The sequence below is a fragment of the Carcharhinus amblyrhynchos genome, chromosome 4, assembly GCF_965287045.1.
Source record: "Carcharhinus amblyrhynchos chromosome 4, sCarAmb.v2.hapA, whole genome shotgun sequence".
NCBI lineage: Eukaryota > Metazoa > Chordata > Chondrichthyes > Carcharhiniformes > Carcharhinidae > Carcharhinus > Carcharhinus amblyrhynchos.
In genome coordinates this window covers 61,383,599-61,407,235 of record NC_137327.1, presented here as the reverse complement: position 1 = coordinate 61,407,235, position 23,637 = coordinate 61,383,599, and the positions used below count along the sequence as shown (strand labels likewise).

General features: G+C 44.0%; 1 protein-coding gene across 2 annotated transcripts in view; it reads right to left on the bottom strand.

Moving 5' to 3' along the window:
- Position 1: 1 nt before the first annotated feature.
- Positions 2–23,637, bottom strand: part of setd6 (SET domain containing 6, protein lysine methyltransferase) — a 54,497-nt gene continuing 30,861 nt past the window's right edge. The window contains exons 4-10 of one of the 2 annotated variants that reach the window (XM_080187262.1): positions 12,740–12,884; positions 9,375–9,516; positions 8,542–8,736; positions 5,554–5,680; positions 5,251–5,431; positions 5,024–5,166; positions 2–4,448 (exon numbers count right to left, since the gene is read on the bottom strand). In XM_080187262.1, the coding sequence (XP_080043388.1) occupies positions 4,146–4,448; positions 5,024–5,166; positions 5,251–5,431; positions 5,554–5,680; positions 8,542–8,736; positions 9,375–9,516; positions 12,740–12,884 (1,236 nt within the window). In that variant the 3' untranslated portion in view covers positions 2–4,145. The remainder of the gene's footprint in view (positions 4,449–5,023; positions 5,167–5,250; positions 5,432–5,553; positions 5,681–8,541; positions 8,737–9,374; positions 9,517–12,739; positions 12,885–23,637) is intronic. The other variant, XM_080187261.1, reaches the window with a different exon arrangement.

The following is a 23,637-nucleotide window of genomic DNA, read 5'->3' as shown; positions in this document are numbered from 1 at the left end:
GGGGTGAGGGTGGGTAGAGCAATATCAACTTTTATTTGTCCCCTAATATATATAGAAAATAAATCTCCAGCAGAATGGTATGGGGATTCCAGTATGGTTTGCAAAAAGTTTTTTTTATTTTTAAAGTTCATTTTCTTTAAAAATGAGCAGCTCCTTCTGTCCATAAACCAAAAGGGGTGTCTCAGGCTAAGTGCAGCATACACCATGTTAATGCAAAGGAAAACAAGAGGTTCTCCCTGAATTCTGTAAATTGTGGGATAAAAAGAGCCAGTTTTGCGGCATAGAGTCGATTAAGTTTGTAAAAAGAAACCAAGGACCAATACAGGCCATTTTGTAAGGATTTTGAATGTTGTTTTGTAAATGTATTGGTCCATGTGTTGTATTTTGTAGTCTTTGTAGTTTCCTTGGCTCTAGTTCTGCCACTTAACACTCTTGTATGTAAGCATATTGTAGTTAATGCATTAAAACCCATGTCATGCAGCAACTTCCTCTTTGTTTATTGCCTCTAGACACTAAAGCTTAGGATTGTGTTCACTGTATAACCCAGGCTGGTTCTGAACCTGTTGGTACATCTGTTGTTAGTTTTGAAAAAAAACTTGCCATTTATCCAAGGATCCACTACTTTGCACTTTTAAAAATGTTTACCAACTCTCATTTTGTGGATGAATTCAGCTTTATTTTAAATTGCAAGATGTGGTGGCAATAATTGGGAGATAAATTGCTGTTGCAAATTTGATGTTTGCTTGGAACCAGCCTGTGTTGTGTTCAGCACTATTTGCCTCAGGCTCTTCCTTTTGTATTGCAACATCACTCACAATCCACCCCCAAACTCCGTCTACTCAATTACTGCTTGAGCTTTTTTATGTCTGCTCATCAGGGTGAGGGATGTTTGATTGGGAATGGAGTGTTCTCCATTTCAGACATCTGGTGTCTGCAACACATGTCTCATAGCAGTTCAGATGTAACACAGTTACACAGTGAAACTTGCTCAACTCTCCCAACATTCAGAAAATTGGCCCCCATTTGTACCCATGATATTAATTTTTCAATTTCAGACATGTTTTAGTGACCACCTATTCATGCTAAATTGGTATGGGTTCATAGAGTCTTGTCATTAATATACAGAGGAAAACCTCAGCTGATTTCACCCGGTCCCAGAGATAAAAGGCCAGTACATCTACAAGAGCTTTGGTGTAGCATTCAGTGGCACAAAATGTATTAGAGCCAGGATGTGACAGCTTCTGCCTTTGTGGCCTTCAAGCTACCTATAAAGTTTGAATCACACCATGTTTAGCTAAAGTTGCTGCTACTAACAAATTTTTGTCCTAATTTAGGGGGCTATCCATCAGGGAGGCAGTGGTGCAAATTTCCAGATTCTCAACGGGCAAAGAAATACAAATGTAAACAGGACCGAGTTGAAATGAGTTAGAATGCTGGATTGCTATGGGTGGGGTGGGCTCTGTGGGATTTGAATTGTTGAAGTCTGTTAGAGCAGCAACAAAATGGTGGATAAGGCCACAAGCTTGTTTTCCCATTTATACTGTTGTGACAGAAGAAGCTGGACAAATTGAAGAGAAGAATATTACTATGTCAGTGAGAGCCAGCCCATGCATTCTGAGGGTAACCAAATACTTGGGCTAATGAAATGATAAAAATATGGAAAAATAAAACACTCGGGTCTGTATTTGAATTTTATTTTTGTGTGTCTCAGTTTTATCTAGGTTTATAAGACCACAGGTTCCCTATACTATAGTAATGTGTTCATATATGAATCTTAAAGAATGTCAGCAAACCTATCTGGGACTCAAAACATTTAGTTTCTCTTTCCCATGTGACTCCTGGCATACAGATGCCCTTTACAACACTGGTTGTTGGAAAATGATCAAAGTAGATTGCTTGTAGATTCCTCTGTAACACAGGCAATGTATTGTAATACTGCTGGTAACAGGTGCAGAGTTGCTGTATCAGCTGGAAGAAACTGCAGGTTTCTACCATTATCTTGACAATAGGTTATGCATTTGTGCAAAAACGCCCCTCACAATGGCCAGTGATTTAGAAGAAAGAAAACTTTAGCCTGCCAAGCCTGCACCAACCATGCTGCCTGACTTATCTAAAATTCCCTATGCTTCTGGGGACCATATCCCTCTATTCTTGTTCATGTACTTGTGAAGATGCCCCTTAGAAGTCACTACTGTATCTGCTTCCACTACCTCCCCCAGCAACAAGTTCCAAGCACCCACCACTCTGCATTTTAAAAACTGCCTTGTACATCTCTTAAAACTTGCCCCTTTGCACCTTAAACTTATGCCCCCCCCGCCCCAGTAATTGACTCTTCCACCCTGAGAAAAAGCTTCTGACTAGCTGTCCATGCCTCTCATAATCTTGTAGACTTCTATCAGATCTTCCCGCAACCTGTTGTTCCAGTGAAAAAGTATCCACCTTGCCAGCTCATTTCTGATCCCATGTGACTTCACCTTATGCACCAGTCTGCCCTTGAGAGACCTTGTCAAAGGCCTTACTGAAATCCATGTAGACAACATCCACTTCTGATTTACCTGGGTTGATGAGCACATGAGCATTCAGAAAAAGGCAGAATGTATTGAACCAGCTCCAGCTGGATATAGAATTAAAGCCTAGGGGTTGATTTTCCTCAAGTGCAAGGCTCCTAAGAGCAGAGCAGAAGACTCACAAGCAGCTTCTGATGTAGCTCATATACACCCTGGTTTCATAAGTTCTTCTTCCCCTTAGTCTGAAGGTTTGCATATGCAGCAATGGTGACACTGGAATCCATGCACTCTTGCTGCTGTCTTTTTTAAATAAAAATCTGGCAACTTCCTGAATTAAAGCAACTTGTCCACTGGTAAAGATGATGTCTGTATTTTGATGCTGTGCTTTCATGCAGCTTTGCTTGCCTGCCTTAGAGTTTTGATTTTTATTGTATTGGCCAGGAATTTTAAAGTGTGCCAAGTGAATTTTCTGGTTTCTTCTCACCGTTACCTGTTAAACTAACAGGGCAATAAATTTTTGTATGATGCCCTGAAGGCTAATAACTCCATTCTGGTACTGCAAGCAGAAGTGATTTCAAATCCAAGCTATTTTAATGTCTTTATCAGCTGAATGTTTCAAATGATTGCATAATTTTGAGCTAAATCAGCTGTTGAAATCCAGTGAGATCTGGTAACTAAAATTGAAACATGAAGAAATTTAGTGAAAAAGCTTATGGTCATTGACTAGCCAGCAGCTTCAGCGATATAATAAAGATGTTTAAAAGATTTGATAACTGGGGAAAAAAAAAGTGCATAATAATCAAGGTGAAATCAAACTTTTTCAATGAAGGCAGGTAGAAATGTTAAAACTCTGCCAAAAGCATAAGTGATGGAACATGAACAAAAGTAGGAAATCAGAATTAAGCCGCAAATCAGCTATATGTAGTGCAGAAGCAGGCCATTCAGCCTATCAAATCTGCAGCAACTCTCCCAAAAGACCATCCCATCTAGACCCAATTCCCATAACCCCACATATTTACCCTGCTTGTCTACACATCTTGGGACACTTAAGGACAATTCAGCATGGCAAATCAACTTCCCACTTTTCCATTAGTAGCTTCCTCATCTGTATTGCTTGTTGTCTAATTGAATGGTAATAACACCTGTTGTATAACCAGTTCTGAACATTTCTAAAGCAGTTAAGAGCAATGACTTACTTACAGTTAAGTGTTAAATGATGGTTAATGTATGGGAACTGGTTGAGACTGAAAAAACACTTTCAGATCCTTGCATGCTGGTGAGCAAATTCCCAAATGCTGGGATTCAAAGAATTGAAAGGACCGTAATACTTGTTGTCCATGGCATTAACTGAAACAATCTTCCACTTTGCCTGAGACTGAGGAAAGGGAGTGGTACCACAAATCCTTGATTAAATGCTTTTAATTGTGATTCTTTTTTCCTGGAACCAAGCACAGTGCCATTGGGTGAAAGTGCATCATAGAGAAAATTTCCAATGGAAATAGTAAACTTGTAACTGAATCCTTCACCTGGGCAAATCTTATCTAGTTGAAATATAGAGAATCTTATGGGTGATAAGTCAATAATAACAATTTCAGCGAGAACATAAAACAGGATTTTATTCCTTAGGTGCTGGTGGTGTTATTCCATGAGGATCAGCAGTTGATGCAAAATCATCTTTTGTGCATATCGGACTTGCAGGGAGTCGCGTTCTCGTTTACTGAGTTGCTGGTAGGTCTCCTTATTTGCCAAGATGGCTTCCTCTTCTTTAAGTCCTGAGCTGTAAGATTTTAATCGCATTGTCACAGTGTTACGCAGAAGTTGCTTCCAAGCAGGCTTCAGTTTGGGTATTACTGCATTGTCAAGGTTAGACAGATCCTCTTCCTCATCTTCATCATTACTGGCCTTGTATTCTTCAAATTCCTCCACTGACATGCTGAGGACCTGCGTGACAAAGGATAACCCCAATGAGTCTTAAGGCTGAGGTAGCAAACTGCCTAAAAGCTGCAAAATCAACTGAATTCACCAAATGAATTCACCTTCCCAATTAAAATGGGATATTTCCTCCAAATCCTAGCCCACAGAAGCCAAGAATGATCTAGTATAGTAGACATATTTGGATGTAATGCTCCTCTTTGAAAGATCTATTATTTAATTCTACTATCAGTAATGTTTTGTTTCTCCAAGTTATCTCCTTTTGAAAGGTACTGCTTACACCATTCTTTCAGACAGTGCATTCCAGATAACTTGCTCAGTAAAACTGTTTCTCATTTAACCTCTGCTTCTTTTGCTGTGTGTGGGCCCTCTGTGGTTACTGGCATGAGTAAATGATAATTATCAGAGCTCTTCATCTTGAATGTGCATTAATCTCCCCTTAATTGAACTTATCATCACCCACAAGATGACACCAGAAATACATTAATGCTGTCACCCTACTGGGGACAACCAAATGGATGATAATCACACCAAGCATCCCCACACAAAAAAAATGCTGAACTTGTCAAGGAGTGTGTTCTCACCTTCAGTGTACCATACAGTTCCTCATCCGTCAGGACTCCTTCCTGGCCAATCACAAAATCCCCCTCCTCTCCAACTATCTCCAATTTGGTCAGGAATTCCCATTTTTCCAGCAGTAGCTTCCTCTCCTCCTCTGTCTGCACAGCTTAAAAACACAAAGAACATTTATGTCATATCTCCCCAAGCTGCAGACTCCCACTCAGGCTGGTTACATTGCTCCAAGACCAACCTTGCAAGGCAGCATCATACATCATCTGCATTCGGATAGCCATGGCTTCATGTGTGTTGCTCGGATATGGTTCAGTGAAACCATACATATGCAGGAGTTGCCAGTTAGCGAGCTGACCATACGTGTTAAATATCTCTTCACCTTTACTGATCTTTCTAATGGATACCATTTTCAGACAGTCCTGTAAATGCAAGAGTAGAAATAACACAGGAAATATACCTTGTTACCATTACAGAAAATATAGCAACATCCAAAATTCCCCTCCTATTCTATACCCCATATTATGTCCCCTCCAATACTCACTGGTGCAAATTCTAAATGTGCATTATGATTGGTCACATGATTCAAGATGTCTGCCATTGGCACCATCATGGGAGGCTTTGGGGTTTCATCATCATCATCGTTTTCATCATCCTCAGGTTCTTGAAAACTGCAGGAATAAAACCCAACCTCAGATCACATATACCTCAGTCTGGACCATCATCCTCCTATAGTGAGAGGTAGCAGCACGCAAAGATTTCCCGGTGCAAGCCATTCCTGCAACCTTTAGTGCAGCGCTGGAGGAGCATCACATCCACAGGCCAAATGTTAGTTTAAAATTTATTTATTAGTGTCACAAGTAGACTTGCATTAACAACACTGCAATGAAAAATGTGCCTACTGTACAAGATCTTTCTCGGATTCTGAAGCCTAGGGCTTTGGTGGGGTGGGTGGGCTGGCAAAGCTGGTGGACACCAGCGTGGGGTGAGGAGGACACACTCCTCCAGGGAAATACAATGGAGAGTGATATTACCAGCACTGGCCTCACCATGGGCAGTGCCAAAAGCAAAGATCTGTGTATGCACAATGGCGCCCTCTGCTATGAGCTGGTGGGTTTTTGTGAGCTTAGGCTCCCCCACCCCCTGCTGGCAGAAAACAGACCTCGCTTCATTTTTCTGCTGTGAGTATTAAGATTGGATTTTAACTCACCCAAAAATTGGGTTAGGTTCTCTCCTGTTTTCATGCTTGTTTAGCACTTAGGATATTTTTGGCAAGTTCACCCCCAATGCATTTTCTTGAATCAAGCAGATATTCCCTCAAATAAGCTCCACCATCTATCCAGTCCACAATGTGTGTTAAACAAAGAACAGCACAGCACAGGAAACAGGCCCTTCAGCCCCACAAGCCGCCCATTTTAACACACTCAGTGAATGCCTTATTCAAGTCTTTCAGCCTTTAAAGGGCTAAGCAGCCAATTGCCATACAATACCAAACATAAGAACATAAGAAATAGGAGCAGGAGTAGGCCTTCTAGCCCTTCGAGCCTGCGCCGCCATTCAATAAGATCATGGCTGACCTGTCGTGGCTCAGTTCCACATTCCCGCCCTCTCCCCATAACCCTTAATCCCCTCTCTTATCAAAAACCCATCAACCTGCGTCTTAAAAATATTTAGCGAGGTAGCCTCCACCACTTCAACGGGCAGAGAATTCCAGAGATTCACCACCCTTTGAGTGAAGAAGTTCCTCCTCAACTCCGTTCTAAACCGCCCCCCCCTTTATCTTGAGGCTGTGCCCCCTAGTCCTACTATGCTTTCTGAGCGGAAAGAGCCTCTCCACCTCTATCCTATCCATCCCATTCATCATCTTATACGTCTCAATGAGATCTCCCCTCATTCTTCTAAACTCTAACGAGTACAAGCCTAGTTTATTCAGCCTCTCCTCTTAGCTCAACCCCCTCAACTCCAGTATCAGCCTAGTAAACCTCCTCTGCACTCCCTCCAAGGCCAAAATATCCTTGCATAAGTACGGCGCCCAAAACTGCACACAGTACTCCAGCTGCGGCCTCACCAATGCCCTATACAGCCGCAGCAAGACCTCCCTACTTTTATATTCAATCCCTCTCGCTATGAAGGCCAGCATCCCATTTGCCTTCCTGACCACCTGCTGCACCTGCAAGCTGGGTTTTTGCGACTCATGCACAAGGACCCCGAGGTCCCTCTGCACCGTCGCCTGCTGCAGTTTTTCGCCACGTAAGTAATAATCCTTCCTACCATTATTCCTACCAAAGTGGACCACCTCGCACTTGCCAACATTAAATTCCATTTGCCATTTCCTGGCCCATTTGCCCAGCCTATCTAGATCCTTCTGTAGACTCTCCACACCCTCTGCACAATTTGCTGTTCCATCAATCTTGGTGTCATCAGCAAATTTCGACACCCTACACTCGGTTCCCTCCTCCAGATCATCTATATAAATGGTAAAAAGCTGAGGCCCCAGCACCGACCCCTGGGGCACTCCACTAGTCACCACCCGCCAATCCGAATAGCACCCATTGACCCCCACTCTCTGCCTCCTAATTGACAACCAATCCTCTATCCACGCTAACACCCTACCCCCAACTCCATGTCCCCTGACCTTCTGCAATAACCTCGTGAGGTACCTTGTCAAACGCCTTCTGAAAATCAAGAAAGACCACATCCACCGGCTCTCCTCTATCCACCGCCCTAGACACATCCTCATAGAACTCCAGTAAATTTATCAGACACGACTTCCCTTTAATGAAACCGTGCTGCGTCCGCTCTATCAAGCAATTCCTCTCAAGATGCCTCGCTATTTCCTCCTTGATGACGGATTCTAACATTTTACCTACAACAGACGTTAAACTAACTGGCCTATAATTCCCTGCGTTTTGCCTGGCACCCTTCTTAAACAACGGTGTAACATTAGCCGCTTTCCAATCTTCCGGCACTTCCCCGGAATCCAGCGACGTCTGGAAAATAACCACCAAGGCATCCACTATCACCTCCGCCATTTCTTTCAGAACCCTCGGATGCATTCCATCCGGTCCTGGCAACTTGTCCACAATCAGCCCCTCCAGTCTGTCGAGCACCGCCTCTCTAGTAACAGTAATGTCATTAAGACCCTCCAGTCCTACCACCTTTCCACCTCTAACACCTGGCAAATTATTCACGTCCTCCTCTGTGAAGACAGATCTCTATACGCACAAGCAGGTTGTTCTACTTATTAAGTGAATGCAAGCATTTACTGTATCTCTAAATGTGACTTGAGCCAGGGAGACTTAACAGTTCCACAGTCAGCCCTCGTTCCAAATAATCTCATCCCAGTGACCACTATTTAGATGCAAAGTCACATTAAGTGCTGGAAGGCTAATCAAACAACAAGATGGCATCACAGACCGATTCAATTAAACCAGTGTCCAAGAAGCACTTCCTCCCCAGCAGAAAGCCTGGCTGGTTTTCCTCTCTCAACTTCTGAGGGATGGTTCCATGTTGAGTGGAATCATACACTCACCTGTATGCCATAATAAATGCCACCAGCTTCTTGTAAAGGTCCAGGGTGTGTTTTTGGGGGTTGAAGGTGTTGAGGTGAGAATTCATGAAGGGTAACACTATGCTGTTATATTCCTCTTCAATGTTGAGCAGATCTTTTTCAACTGCCAGTGCTACTCCTGTGCCCAATAATAAGCGGTTCCTCTCCTCCTCAGACCTGTGTAAAAAAAATAATAAAACCAGAGTTACTCACATCTGAACTGACTTCCCTCCCATTCCATTCCCTTTAAGGTGCAATACTCACTGAGGAGCAGATCTGCAATAGAAGCTGCCCAACTGGCCAAGCTAACGATTGTTGACATTGAAGTAAGTTGAGCCCAATCCTGATACTTGGTTTATATTTACACAAAAGGATTCCCGTTACAATCATCCTGAACTTCATCTGCTTAAAAATCTATCGCCTCTCCCTACCACCTAAAGTCTGATACCCCACCACACTCAATATATCTTTGAGATAAATAGTTCTGCTGTGAACGAAAGGTTACTACTATTTCTTGTATAGATATCTGGTACATCACCACAATGCCAGGGCCCGGACCATGCAGTGGGCAGCAGAGGGCTAGTGGAGCAGGGATGATGTAGAGTTAGGGATAAACAAGAGGATCAAAGGGAAACTGAAGGTCAGGATCTGAGGTCGAGTCCTGAGGTTTCCTTTGATAATGTCAATCTGTGTAGATCTTAATATTTGTCCCTCTTAGCTGAGTTGGTTAAAGAGACGAGTGCAGTGTCTGAGTCTTAGAAGGAAGAAATGTGACTGATTTAAGCCCCTCACTGTTTGTTAAAAGAATCCTTTACCAAAACATTGGGTGGTGCAGGCTGCTGAAGTCAGGCCAGAGTGAGAAGTATGACTTCCAAGGGGACTCACTACTTGTGATCTCAAACATCATGGAAAGCAGGAGTGGCACCCAACCCGATGGGCTCTCCAACGCTGCCTCTTCTGAAAACAAGACATCCAACAGAAAATAACGCAATCATAGCAAGCCCGATATATATCTTCGCATAAACATGCCTGGTCTTATCCGCTAGGTTTGAGATGCATCACCTCTGCTCGCTCCACGGTCTCTCTCCCTGCTCCCTCTTTCTGTTCTGCTTTTAACAGTAGTTTATGTTTTCATTCATTTCTGGGATGTGGATGTCGCTGGCTAGTTCAGCATTTATTACCCATCCCTATTTGCCCTTCAGAAGGTGGTGTGGGTTGCCTCTTGAACTGCTGCAGTACATGTGATGTAGGTACACCCACAGTGTTAGGGAGGGGGTTTCAGGGTTTTGACCAACAACAGTGAAGGAACGGCAATACATTTCCACGTCAGGATACTGAGTCTTGGATGGGAACATCCAGGCGGTGGTATTCCCCTGTGTCTGCTGCCCTTGTCCTTCTAGATAGTAGAGTCAAGGGTTTGGAAGGCACTGTCTAAGACACCTTGCTAAGTTCCTGCAGTGCAGCTTGTAGATAGTACATATGGCTACCACTGTTCAACAGTGGTAAAGTGATTGAATGTTTTTGCGGATGGGTAGCAATTAAGTGGGCTGGTTTGTCCTGGATGGTGTCAAGCTTCTTGTATTGTTGGAGCCAAACCCATCCAGGCAAGTGGAGAATATTCTTTCACAAAGGATATGGGCGGAAGGATGAGGTTATGGAGTTAGATGATCAGCCATGATCATAACGAATGGTGAGAAGGCTCGAAGAGCCAAATGGTCAACTCCTATTTTCTACATTTGTCCTGAATGTATCAAGCTTCTTGAGAGTTGTTGGTGCACTGCTCATCCAGGCAAGTGGTGAGCATTCAATCACACTCCTGACTTGTGCCTTGTGGACAGGCTTTGAGGAGTCAGGACATGAGTTACTCACTGCATAATTCCCAGCCTCTGATCTGTTCTTGTAGCCAGTTAGTTTAGTTTAGTTTCTAATCAATGGTAACTGCTCCACCCCACCACCCCCCCACCACCCCAAGGATCTTCAGAGTGGGGAATTCAGCAATGATAATGCCACTGAATGTTAAGGGGAGAATGTTAAGTTTTCTCTTGTTGGAGATGGTCACTGTGTGGCACAAATGTTATGTTCCATTTATCAGGCTATGCCTGAATATTGTCCAGACTTTTGATTTATTGTCACATATATTGGGATACAGTGATAAGGATTGTTTCTTGCACACTATACAGACAAAGCATAACAGTCATAGAGTACATAAGGGAGAAGGGAAGAGTGCAGAATATAGTGTTACAGTCATGAGGTGAGTGTAGAGAAAGAGCAGTTTAATAAGAGGTCCATTCAAAAAGGGAAGAACAGCAGGGAAGAAGCTATGCTTGAGTTGGTTGGTATGTGATTTCAGACTTTTATATCCTTTTCCCGACAGAACGAGGTGGAAGAAAATACACCTGGGATGCGTGGAGTTCTAGATTATGCTGGCTGCTTTTCCAAGGCAGCAGGAAGTGTAGTCAGAGTCAAACATAGACTAAGTCAATATCTTAGGATTTGTAAATAGTAATAAATATTGTACAATCATCAGCTTCTGACCTTGCGATGGAAAGAAGGTCCTTGATAAGAGCAGCTAAAGACAGTTGGGCCTAGGACACCACTGCAGGAGTTCCCCAGGGTAATGTCTAGAGCTGAGATGATTGACCTCCAACTACCTTAACCATCTTTCTTTGTGAGAGCTATGACTGCAACCAGTGGAGAGTTTTAGAACATAGAACATTGCAGCGCAGTACAGGTCCTTCGGCCCTCGAAGTTGCACTGACCTGTGAAATGAATCTAAAGCCCATCTAACCTACACTATTCCAATATCATCCATATACTTATCCAATGACTCTTTAAATGCCCTTAATGATGACGAGTCCACTACTATTGCAGAAGGGCTTTCTACGCCCTTACTATCTCCAAGTAAATAACTTACCTCTGACATCTGTCCTATATCCCCTCGTACTAGCCATCACCATCCAAGGAAAAAGGTTCACACTGTCCACCCTATCTAGTCGTCTGATCATCTTGTATGCCTCTATTAAGTCACCTCTTAGCCGCCTTCTCTCTAATGAAAACAGCCTCAAGTCCCTCGGCCTTTCCTCATAAGACCTTCTCACCATACCAGGCAACATCTTAGTAAATCTCCTCTGCACCCTTTCCAATGCTTCCACATCCTTCCTATAATGCAGCGACCAGAACTGCACGCAATACTCCAAGTGAGACCGCACCAGAGTTTTGTACAGCTATAACATGACATCATGGCTCTGAAACTCAATCCCTCTACTAATAAAAGCTAACACACTGTACGCCTTCTTAACAACCCTATCAACCTGGGTGCTAACTTTCAGGGATCTATGCACATGGACATCAAGATCTCTCTGCTCATCTACACTACCATGTATCTTACCATTAGCCCAGTACTCTGTATTCCTGTTACTCCTTCCAAAGTGAATCACCTCACACTTTTCCGCATTAAATTCCATTTGCCACCTCTTAGCCCAGTTCTGCAGCTTATCTATGTCCCTCTGAGTAACCTTCTACACTGTCCACAAACTCCACTGACTTTAGTGTCATCCGCAAATTTACTAACCCATCCTTCTATGCCCTCATCCAGGTCATTTATAAAAATGACAAACAGCACTGGCCCCAAAACAGATCCTTGCGGAACACCATTAGTAACTGAACTCGAGGATGAACAATTCCCATCAACCACCGCCCTCTGTTTTCTTTCAGCTAACCAATTTCTGATCCAAACGGCAAAAATCACTATCATTCCCATGCCTCTGTATTTTCTGCAATAGCCTACCGTGGGGAACCTTACCAAATGCTTTACTGAAATCCATATACACCACATCAACTGCTTTACCCTCATCAACCTCTTTGGTCACCTTCTCAAAGAACGCAATAAGGTTTGTGAGGCACACCTATCCTTCAAAAACCATACTGACTATCCCTAATCAAATTGATCCTATCTCTTATAATCCTTTTCAAAACTTTGCCCACAACAGAAGTAAGGTTCACTGGTCTATAATTACCAGGGTTCTCTCTACCCCCCCTTCTTAAACAAGGGGACAACATTTGCTATCCTCCAGTCTTCTGACACTATTCCTGTAGACAATGACATTTCAGCAGTCCCTATATGTTTCAGAATCACACCAGACACCTGCCATGTCACCAACACGATTTCTGGACACCTTACCTTTCTTCAGGAGGTCACTGATAGTCGTTGTGTGCTGGCTCAGCACTGCTGATCTGGGAACAGAGAACAACAACTCTCCCTCTTCAATCTCACCTTTTGCCATGAGGCCATAATCTGCCACCGTGCCCTCCTTACTTACACAAACCTGGGTGAGAACAAAGAAACATAAACAATAGAGTGCAAACCACACAACAAATGCAGCACAAATGATCATTATTTAAAAAGTGCAGTTCAGGGATAGAAATCAGTGTATCACTGAGGATTAAAACTAGGGTCAATAGCGGTGATTATAAATATAAAATAATTGGTAAAAGAAATGGAGGGGAAATGTTGTCATGACCTGGGTCATATAATCTGAAAGGATAGTGAAATCAGAAACCAGCATCACTTTCTACAAACAACTGGACATATATCTGAAGTGTATTTTTCAATACTCTGAAGGCTGGGTAGTTTGCTGCAAACAATGGTCTGTCTGAGGTTGCATGGTTGTCTGAAAGCAAGAAGTGGGGGTGAGGGGATGGCCCTGGCGAGATGTTCATCTTCATCAATGATATGTTGAAGACTCCGGAGAAGCTCACATGAGGACGGTCTCAACAGGGATCTTGGGTTCATGTCGCACTATCTGCAACCCCTGTGACTTGCCTGGGTTTGCAAAACATCACTTACTGTACTGTCTGGAGACAATACACATCTCTTTAACCTGTGATCAGTGCTCCTTCCACTCACATTGTTGGCCACTTTAGGACTTGAACAACAGGTTAGGTGTAAAGATTCGCATTCTAATCAGTAATCTGTAAACTGTCTGTGCTTTATATGCTCTGTCTGAGGCCAGAACTCTCCATTCACCTGATGAAGGCACAAACCCGAAAGCTAGTGAGTTTACTACCAAATAAATCGGTTGGACTTAAACCTGGTGTTGTCAGACTTTTTACAATGTTAACTGTACATCATTTAGCACACAAGTGGAGATTGCTAATTGGGGTTTCACTTGAACAATGAAGAGACACTTATTGAAACTGTGTGAGATTGGATTGGGGGGTACGTGCTTGCAATGAGAAAAGATTGGCCCCAGTTTCATTCTTCATCAACTGACTTTCTCGATTGGAACACCCAAAAGTGCAGCCTAACCACTTGAGCATGTAAAATGTCTGGAGAACAGTAAAAAGAGTCCTTTTGCACCTGTGGGCGGGACAGTGTCTGTGTGACTGCTGCTAACTCACCTACTAATATGATGCCTTATTAGTGTACTTACATACTAACCTCACATTAATCTTACAAACCAACTGTAGGAGAGGTCAAAGTGCTTAGTTCACAAATCCTCACATTGTTATTTGAGAGTATAAAAGGTGCCTGAGTACAACAAATGATGGCTTTATATTCATCGGATTAAACTTTCTTGAGTTTGGATTAAAGTGAAAGGATTATGGCTCTTCTAACAAGATGGAGGGGGAATCAACAAGGATTCTATGTTCAAATGTTGAAGACTGGATCAAGCTTGGTTGTGATGCCTTCCAAAGTGTCTGCATACAATCTCCTTCGTGTATCAGCCATTTGAGGAAAGCTGCTTGTTGGAATATGGAGAATCATAAAATCCCTATAGTGCAAAAGGAGGCTATTCCCACTGGGCCTGCACCAACAACAATCCTACCCAGGCCCTATCACCATAACCTTACATATTTACCTGCTATTCTAACTTACATATTTACCATAGCTAATCCCTCTAACCTACACATCTTTGGACACTAACAGACAATTTATCCTGGCCAATCAACCTAACCGGCACACCTTTGGACCGTGGAGGAAACCAGAGCACCCATGCAGAAACGGCAAAATATTCTTGATTTCAAGTCCTGGAACCCAGCTGGTAAGGAAGTAACAGCTGAAATATTTTCGGACACAAGGAGTCTGCCCCACAATACTCTCAAAATACCAAGTCTCAGCACAGTTCCAGGAACATCGGTACAGCCTTGAAGCCACAGTCACCAGGAAATTCCCAAAGCAGTAAAATAGTGTCACCAAACTTTATAATCAGATACCCCTCAGGCTGAAAACTGACTAGGTTTTGCTCATAAATTCGCTCCCAGTCTAGCTCCATGGTTGGACCAAGCTTCACTCTGATGTGTTTTGCCATTACCTAAACTTTCAGTTATAACTTTTGACTAGCAAACTTATTTTAATTTTCAGTTTTTGACATAGTTACATAATTACTGTATTTTGTTGAGTGTGTGTGATTCCAGATGAGTCTTGTTAACCACAGAATTAGTTGGGAGTAAATAGAGATCAAGTTTGAATCCTACATTCACATAGGTTCGCAAAAATGCAATTAGCAAGAATGGGAGTGTTTGCTGTCATACACAACATAGTTAGAAATAACAATCTGAGCCTATCTGCACACAGCACAGAGTCCATTTCTATGGAATACTTCAGGGAATTTGGTGAGTAAGGATTCTTGCAGGGTTTTATTGTCTGACCTCTTCCCAAAATGTAAGTTTGGCAATCAGCACTGAACTTAAATTTAATTTGTATTTTGCACTGTTAGTTAATTGGAAACAATATGCCTGTTCTGGCAGTTGCACAGTTCGTTAATTAGGTGAAATAAGCAAAATTCTATGGATGCTGGAATCTGAAACAAGGACAGAGGATGCTGGAAAAGTTCAGCAGATTGAAGAGCATCTGATATATATCTAACACATTCTCCCCCTTTAGTAAAAGAGTCAAAATGTTAACTCTGTTTCTTACTCTCCAGATGCTGCCAGACCTGCTGAACTTTTCCAGCAGCCTTGGTTCTTGTTGTAATTAATCAGGTGGCTAATTAGAACTGTGCAGTACTGTCAACAGGAGATGACTCAGGGTTTTTTGCTAATGCACAGAGTCCAGTTCTACTGCTTCTACAGCACTAAATTCAGGGAACTTGGTGAGGGAAGAAATGTCGTTCTTTATTTTAAAAAATGGCCCAAGGGAAAGAGCAGGAGACAATGATATCTGAGAACCAGTAATTAGGGGGCATTCAATAAATAAATAAATCAACAAGCCTAACTAGATTCTAAAACAGAAAATTGAGTTTTTAAGATTATGGATGGGCAGTTGAGACTTGTTCTTGCACCATATGGGAAATTCAGGACAATTCATATGTTTCTGGGGAATGATGTATGTAGGAAGTGTCTCCAACTGCTTCAGCATAAATTCCGTTTCCGAGCTTGAGCAGCAGTTGGGGTCACTGCAGAGCATCAGGGAGAATGAGAATTTCCTGGTACTTTCCAGGTGGCCACTGCACAAGCCAGGAGAGCTCAGAATAGCAGGTAGTGAACATAAGAAATAGGAGCAGGAGTAGGCCATCTAGCCCTTCGAGCCTGCCCCACCATTCAATAAGATCATGGCTTATCTGAAGTGGATCCCTTAATTCCCTTATCTATCAGAAATCTATCTACCCATGACTTAAACATATTCAATGAGGTAGCCTCCACCACTTCAATGGGCAGAGAATTCCAGAGATTCACCACCCTCTGAGTGAAGAAGTTCCTCCTCAACTCTGTTCTAAACTAGCCCCCCCCCCCCCCCTTATTTTGAGGCTGTGCCCTCTAGTTCTGATTTCCTTTCTATGCGGAAAGAATCTCTCTACCTCTACCCTATCTAGCCCCTTCGTTATCTTGTAAGTCTCTATAAGATCCCCCCTCAGCCTTCTAAACTCCAACAAGTACAGGCCCAGTCTATTTAATCTCTCCTCATAAGCTAAGCCCCTCATCTCCAGTATCAGCCTGGTGAACCTTCTCTGTACAGTTATTGGCTTCAAGGCCAATATATCCTTTCACAAATAAGGGGACCAAAATTGCACACAGTAATCTCGTTGCGGCCTCACCAGTGCCTGTACAGTTGCAGCAAGACCTCCCTGCTTTTATATTCTATCCCCCTCGCGATAAAGGCCAACATTCCATTCGCCTTCTTGATCACCTGCTGCACCTGCAGACTGAGTTTTTGCGATTCGTGCACAAGGACCCCCAGGTCCCTCTGCACAGTAGCATGCTGCAACTTTTCACCATTTAAATAATATTCCATCTTACTATTATTTCTAAAGTAGTAAAGTAGGAAGAGACAGGAAATCTGCAGTGTGTGTGCCACTTTCAAACTGGTATTCAGGGTCGGTGATTACTGGAAGTGACCATACCTTAAAAGGAGTGCAGTCAGGCCATGGGAACAATGGACAAAAGAGTGCACCGGGGAAATAACAAAGCACATAAATGCAGTCATTACAGGAGATTCCATGGTTAAGGGACAGACAGGCAATTTGTTAATTGTCATTGCAAGTCTCACATGGCGTATGGCACCATGGTGCTAGGGTAAAGGACATCACAGAGTGCAGAATATTTTGCAGAGGGGGGAAGGGAGTGAGCCATGTGGCCAAATGGGCCACCTAAAAATGGCGATTTATAAAGGGACAATTAGGCATGAACTAAAACAGCAGGCTGCAGCCTAAAAGACAGAGATAAACAGGCTGCAGTTCAGATGGCTGAATACACAGGGTATGGGCCATCTCCAGAACAAAAGGGACTTTCTGGTCAAACTGGGTTGTTTACCAGACATAGAGATGCCTTAACCCCTTATCTGGGAGTGAGGTGTGTGTCTTATGTGCCTCCAGCACCTACAGACACGTTGGGGACACACTCAGGGATTGGTGTGGCAGCAGCACCCGATTGGATTGTATTTATCAGGGTGACAATGACCACAAGGGGCGCGAAAATCAATGGGGTACAAAGGGTGCTGCATAACCAAGAATCGCACTCTCTCTCTGATCCCACGAACGAGCTACAACAACGGTGACCATCACCAGCAACAACCAGCATGAAGAGAACCACCACACCCAAGAAGGAAGGAAAACCAGAGCCAGAGTGCCAGACTAGACCAAAGGACCAGAGACACTATGCAAAGGACGACCAACACCAGTGCACAGATAAAGGCCAATATCTGCTTGGGTACTTGCCAGTCACGTAAAGTTAGCCAAGGTCGAGTATTGGACTAGAACTTTCATGTTTCTGTAAGATAACTTATTGTCGGTTGGGTGGGTGATTACTGATTGTGTGTTTAAATATTGTTGTACTGTCACGAAGTCTACTTGCAATTTCTTGTCCACCGTATAAGAATTAAAACAGACTGTGTGGCAGGCACAACAGCCAGAAGTTGTGGTCCACATTGATAACAAAAGAGCACAGGTATTAAGGTACTACAGTCAAACTTTCAGGAGCTCGGGAAGAAGTTAAAAATGTAGAACATTGAGGGCAATAGTCTCTGGATTACTCCCAATTCCACGCACCAGAATGTATAGAAATAAGACAGGGAGGATCAATGAATGGCCAGAGCATGGTACAGAAGAACGACAGCTTCAGATTCTTTGGGAATTGGGATCAGTTCTGGGGCAAGAAGCATCTATTCAAATAAGTGAATTGCAGCTCAACAAGATCAAGGCTTCTGCAGGAAATTAACTTATGTAAATAAGGGTTTAAAACAAAATTGGTGGTGATGGAGGAGGAGGTTTTCTAATACAAATTGTACATGTAGAAAAGAGGAAATGGATACATAAGGAGTGTAAATGTTAGCTGGCACTACTTCTATCTCTTGTACTCCGTGAGATAGCAGATGAATAACTACAAAAAACAGAAAGACAGGTTTAATACTCATGTACGTAAATGCACTGTATTTTGATGAATAAGACTTGTGAGCTACAAATATAAATAGCCAAATGGGAACATTATGTAGAGGCAATAACAGAGAAGTGACTTTTAAAGAGAAACACTGGGTGCTTAATATTCACAGATGTTCAGACAGTACGGAGAAGGGGGAAAGGTGGGATGCTGATCAGGAAGGACATTGTCATGTTGGAAAGAAGGGATGTCTTTGAGGGGGCAAAGGCAGAATCCAATTGGTTTCAGCTGTATAAAGGGTAAGAGTTTCCCTGCTGGGGGTATTCCATTCTACAAACCAGCAGGGAAATCACAGATATGTATGCAAAGTATAAAGTGGTGATGCTGGGGGACTTTTAATTACTCAAATACCTACTGGGATAATGGTGGTGATAAGGATAAAGTAGGGTGGGGGGAATCTCTGACATGTTCAGGAGAACTTCCTTGATCATTATGTTCTTGGCCCAACTACAAAGCTTGGTGTTGGAGGAAATACTTGGGTAAAAGTCATCATCATATCAAATTCAGATCAGTAATAAATTTGAGTGATATTATATAATATTAACAATTAGTAATAAGAGTAAGGATCAATATCAAGTAGGACTTCTGAACTGTGATGATACTGTGCTATTAACACAGTGCAGCCCCGTTATAACGCGATGGTTGGGGTCCACAAATTGATAACGTGAAAAAAGCAGGGTCATGCTAAAGCTCCAGCTGCGGCCTCCCCAGTACCCTGTACAGTTGCAGCAAGACCTCCCTACTTTTATATTCTATCCCCCTCGCTATAAAGGCCAACATTCCATTCACCTTCTTGATCACCTGCTGCACCTGCAGACTGGGTTTTTGCGACTTGCGCACAAGGACCCCCAGGTCCCTCTGCACTGTAGCATGCTGCAGCTTTTCGCCTTCTAAATAATAATCTCTCCTACTATTATTTCTGCCAAAGTGGATAACCTCACACTTGCTAACATTATACTCCATCTGCCAGGTCCTCGCCCACTCGCTCAGCCTATCCAGATCTCTCTGCAGACTTTCCACACCCTCCACGCAATTTGCTTTTCCACTCATCTTCGTGTCATCAGCAAATTTCATCACCCTACACTCAGCCCCCTCCTCCAGATCATCTACATAAATGGTAAACAGTTGAGGCCCCAGCACCGATCCCTGCGGCACTCTAATCACCAACTCATCATCACCCAGAATAGCACCCACTGATACCAAGTCTCTGCTTCCTATTAGACAGCCAATCCTCTCTCCACGCTAACACCTTACCCCCAACTCCGTGCACCTTAACTTCCTGTAGCAACCTTTTGTGAGGCACCTTATCAAACGCCTTTTGGAAATCTAAGAACACATCCACCGGTTCCCCTCTGTCTACCGCACTAGTCACATACTCATAGAAATCCAATAAATTTGTCAAACACAACTTCTCCTTAACGAATCCGTGCTGCGTCTGCTCGATCAAACCATTCTTTTCTAGGTGCCTCGCTATTTCTTCTTTCATGACGGATTCTAGCATTTTTCCAACTACAGACGTTAAACTAACCAGCCTATAATTCCCTGCCTTTTGTCTGCTACCTTTTTTAAACAGCGGCATAACATTAGCTGTTTTCCAATCTTCCGGCACTTCCCCAGAGTCCAGCGAATTTTGATAAATAATTACCAAGGTATCCACTATCACCTCTGCCATTTCTTTCAGAACCTTGGGGTGCATTCCATCCGGTCCTGGGGACCTGTCCACCTTCAGTCCCATTAGTCTATCAAGCACTACCTCTCTAGTGATAGTAATCGCATTTAGGCCCTCATCTCCTACCATCCTTCTATCTTTAATATCCGGCAAACTATTTGTGTCCTCCTCCGTGAAGACCAAGGCAAAAAACTTATTTAAAGCCTCAGCCATTTCCTCATCGCCCACCGCTAAATCCCCCCGCTCATCCTCCAAGGGTCCAACATTCACTCTAGCCAGCCTCCTCTTCTTTATATATTTGTAAAAACTTTTACTGTCCTTTTTATATTTAGTGCTAGTTTAGCTTCATACCCTATCTTTCCTTTCTTTATCACCTTCTTAGTCATTCTTTGATTTTTAAATCTTTCCCAATCTTCTAATTGCCCACTATTTTTAGCCACTCTGAACGCATCAGCTTTTAATTTAATACTCTCCTTTATTTCCTTCGATAACCACGGCTGGTTATCCCTTCTCCTTTCTTTACCATCGGAATATATTTCTGCTGAGTACCGAAAAAGATCTCCTTAAAAATCCTCCACTGTTACTCAGCCGTCCTACCAACCAATCTGCGCCCCCAATCTACATTCGCCAATTCCTCTCTCATCCTATTGTACTCCCCTCTGTTCAAACAGAGGACACAGGTTCGGGACCCTGCTTTCTCATCCTCCATCTGCATCAGAAATTCAATCATACTAAGATCACTTGTCCCAAGAGGATCCCTCACAAGAAGATCCTTAATTCTACCTGCCTCGTTACACAACACCAGATCTAAGATAGCTCGCTCCCTCGTAAGTTCCGTCACATACTGTTCAAGGAAACTATCCTGACAGCGTTCCAAGAACTCTTCCTCAAGCCCACCGTCTCCGACTTGGCTCATCCAATCAATACGCAGATTAAAATCCCCCATAATTATCGCCGTTCCTTCATGCATCAATTATTTGCTTGTTTATAGCCTGCCCCACCTCAAAGTTATTATTTGGGGGCCTATAGACCGTACCCACTAGTATCTTTCTCCCCTTACTATTCCTTATCTCCACCCACAACGATTCCATGTTTTGCTCTTTGGAGCCTATATCTTCCCTTACTACCGCCCTGATATTATCCTTAATCAATCAGCAGAGCTACCCCACCCCCTCTTTCCTCTCGTCTATCCTTCCTAAACACCTGATACCCGTGAACATTCAGCTCCCAGTCCCTGTCACCCTGCAACCACGTTTCTGTAATGGCCACTAGATCATACCCATTTGTGCTGATTTGCGCCATCAGCTTATTCACTTTGTTCCGAATGCTTCGTGCATTCAGGTGAAGTGTCTTTATACCAGCCTTCATGTGGACATGCTACCAACCTCTCTCGTGCCCCCTACTCCTTTTATTAGTGGGACATCCTCAACATTTACTTGCACACATACCTTCTCCTCTACTTTAGATTTTGTAATTTCCCCCACCCCTGCATCTCCCCCTTGCACCCTCCCCCCCACCCCTGCACTCCCCCCCTTGCACCCTCCCCCCCACCCCTGCACTCCCCCCTTGCACCCTCCCCCCCACCCTTGCAACCCCCCTTGCACCCTCCCCCCCACCCCTGCACTCCCCCCCTTGCACCCCCCTGCACTCCCCCCCTTGCACCCCCCACGCCCCTGCACTCCCCCCCTTGCACCCCCCACGCCCCCGCACTCCCCCCCCAACGCCCCCGCACTCCCCCCCAACGCCCCCGCACTCCCCCCCCCAACGCCCCCGCACTCCCCCCCCCACGCCCCCGCACTCCCCCCCCCCCACGCCCCCGCACTCCCCCCCCCCCACACTCCCCCCCCCCCACACTCCCCCCCCCCCACGCCCCCGCACTCCCCCCCCCCCACGCCCCCGCACTCCCCCCCCCCCACTCCCCCCCCCCACCCCCGCGTCCCCGCACTCCCCCCCGCCCCCAAATTAGTTTAAAGCCCTATCTACAGTCCTAGTTATACGATTCGCCAAGACTCTGGTCCTGGCATGATTCAGACTAAGACCATCCCATCTGAACAGGTCCCATCTTCCCCAGTACTGGTGCCAATGCCCCATAAATTCAAACCCATTCCTCCCATACCAATCCCTGAGCCACCCATTCATCTCCTTAATCCTATTTACCCTGCGCCAATTTGCACGTGGTTCAGGTAGTAATCCAGATATAACCACCTTGTCGGTTCTGCTTTTTAATTTGGTTCCTAGCTTTGCATACTCCCTCTGCAGATCCTTAGTTCCTATTTTGCCTATGTCGTTGGCAACCACATGAACCACAACAACCGGATTCTCACCCTCCCACTCCAGGTTCCTCTGCAGCCCAGATGAGACATCCTGGACCTGAGCACCAGGCAGGCAACGCACCCTTCGGTATTCTTTATCATTGTCACAAAGGACAGTGTCTATGCACCTAACTACACTATCCCCAATTACCACTACATTCCTCTTTACTTCTTCCGCTTTGACCTCTGTCTGCACCACTGTACTGTGGGCAGTTTGCTCGTCAACCTTGCAGCCCTCATTCTTGTCCACACTGGGTGCAAAATTCTCAAACCTGTTGTGCAGATTCAGGGGCTGGACTTTTGGGTCCCTCCCTCCTTCCTCCTCCCACCCTTCATCCGTACAGCAACCCCCTCCTGTTCCTGACCCTCAGAGTTAGTCAGTTTAGGGAGTTTGAATGTCTCTTGTAACCCATTATCCAGGTTACACTCCCTCTCCCTGATGAGCCTCAGTGTCTGAAGCTCAGAGTTCAGCTCGTCTACTTTGAGCTGGAGCTCTTTAAGCAACCAGCATTTACTGAAGACATGGTCACTGGGAAGCACGTTGGGGTCCACCAGCTCCCACATCATGCAGAAACAGCACATCACATGTCCCTCCATCTCAGTCTCCTAGTGAATTCTAAACACAGTTAAGAATTTAGACTTACCTTGCCCGTTTCTCCAAAGCCCTTAAAGCTCTCTCTGCTTCCCTCTCACTCCGCTGCCTGCTGTCTACTGCAACCCTCCTTTTATATTTTGCGTGGTAAAAAATCTTCCCACAAAGCCCCGCGGCCCACTTCCTGTTTAATTTTTAAAGCAGAAATACCGTTAAAAAGCCTGCAAAAATCTTAGCAAAGGCAACCGCTTATCTTAACTCTGTAACCTTCTCTCCGCTCGCTCCAACGAACAATCACTACGTTACAGACGATCTCAGCGTCCGTCAGAGCTCTGTCTGTTTGTACAATCAATACATGCTTCATTAACTTTTACAAACCTTTTGATTGGCAGGTCCAGGCTAGTTTAAAACAGGCAATGGGGATGTTTATTTACACAAATACTTTCATAGTCCATTAACTGTGAAGTACTTCCTCTTTTGAAGAACTGTCTAATATTATTTTTTTCTAAGTGAGAACCCCTTTTATCTGAACTGGACAAGGGGGGAAGCAAGTGTTTTCTGTCCACAATTTCTTTCTAACGCAGATTATTTTAACTTTAGAAATAGCTTACAGTAACCAAAAACTTTTCAGT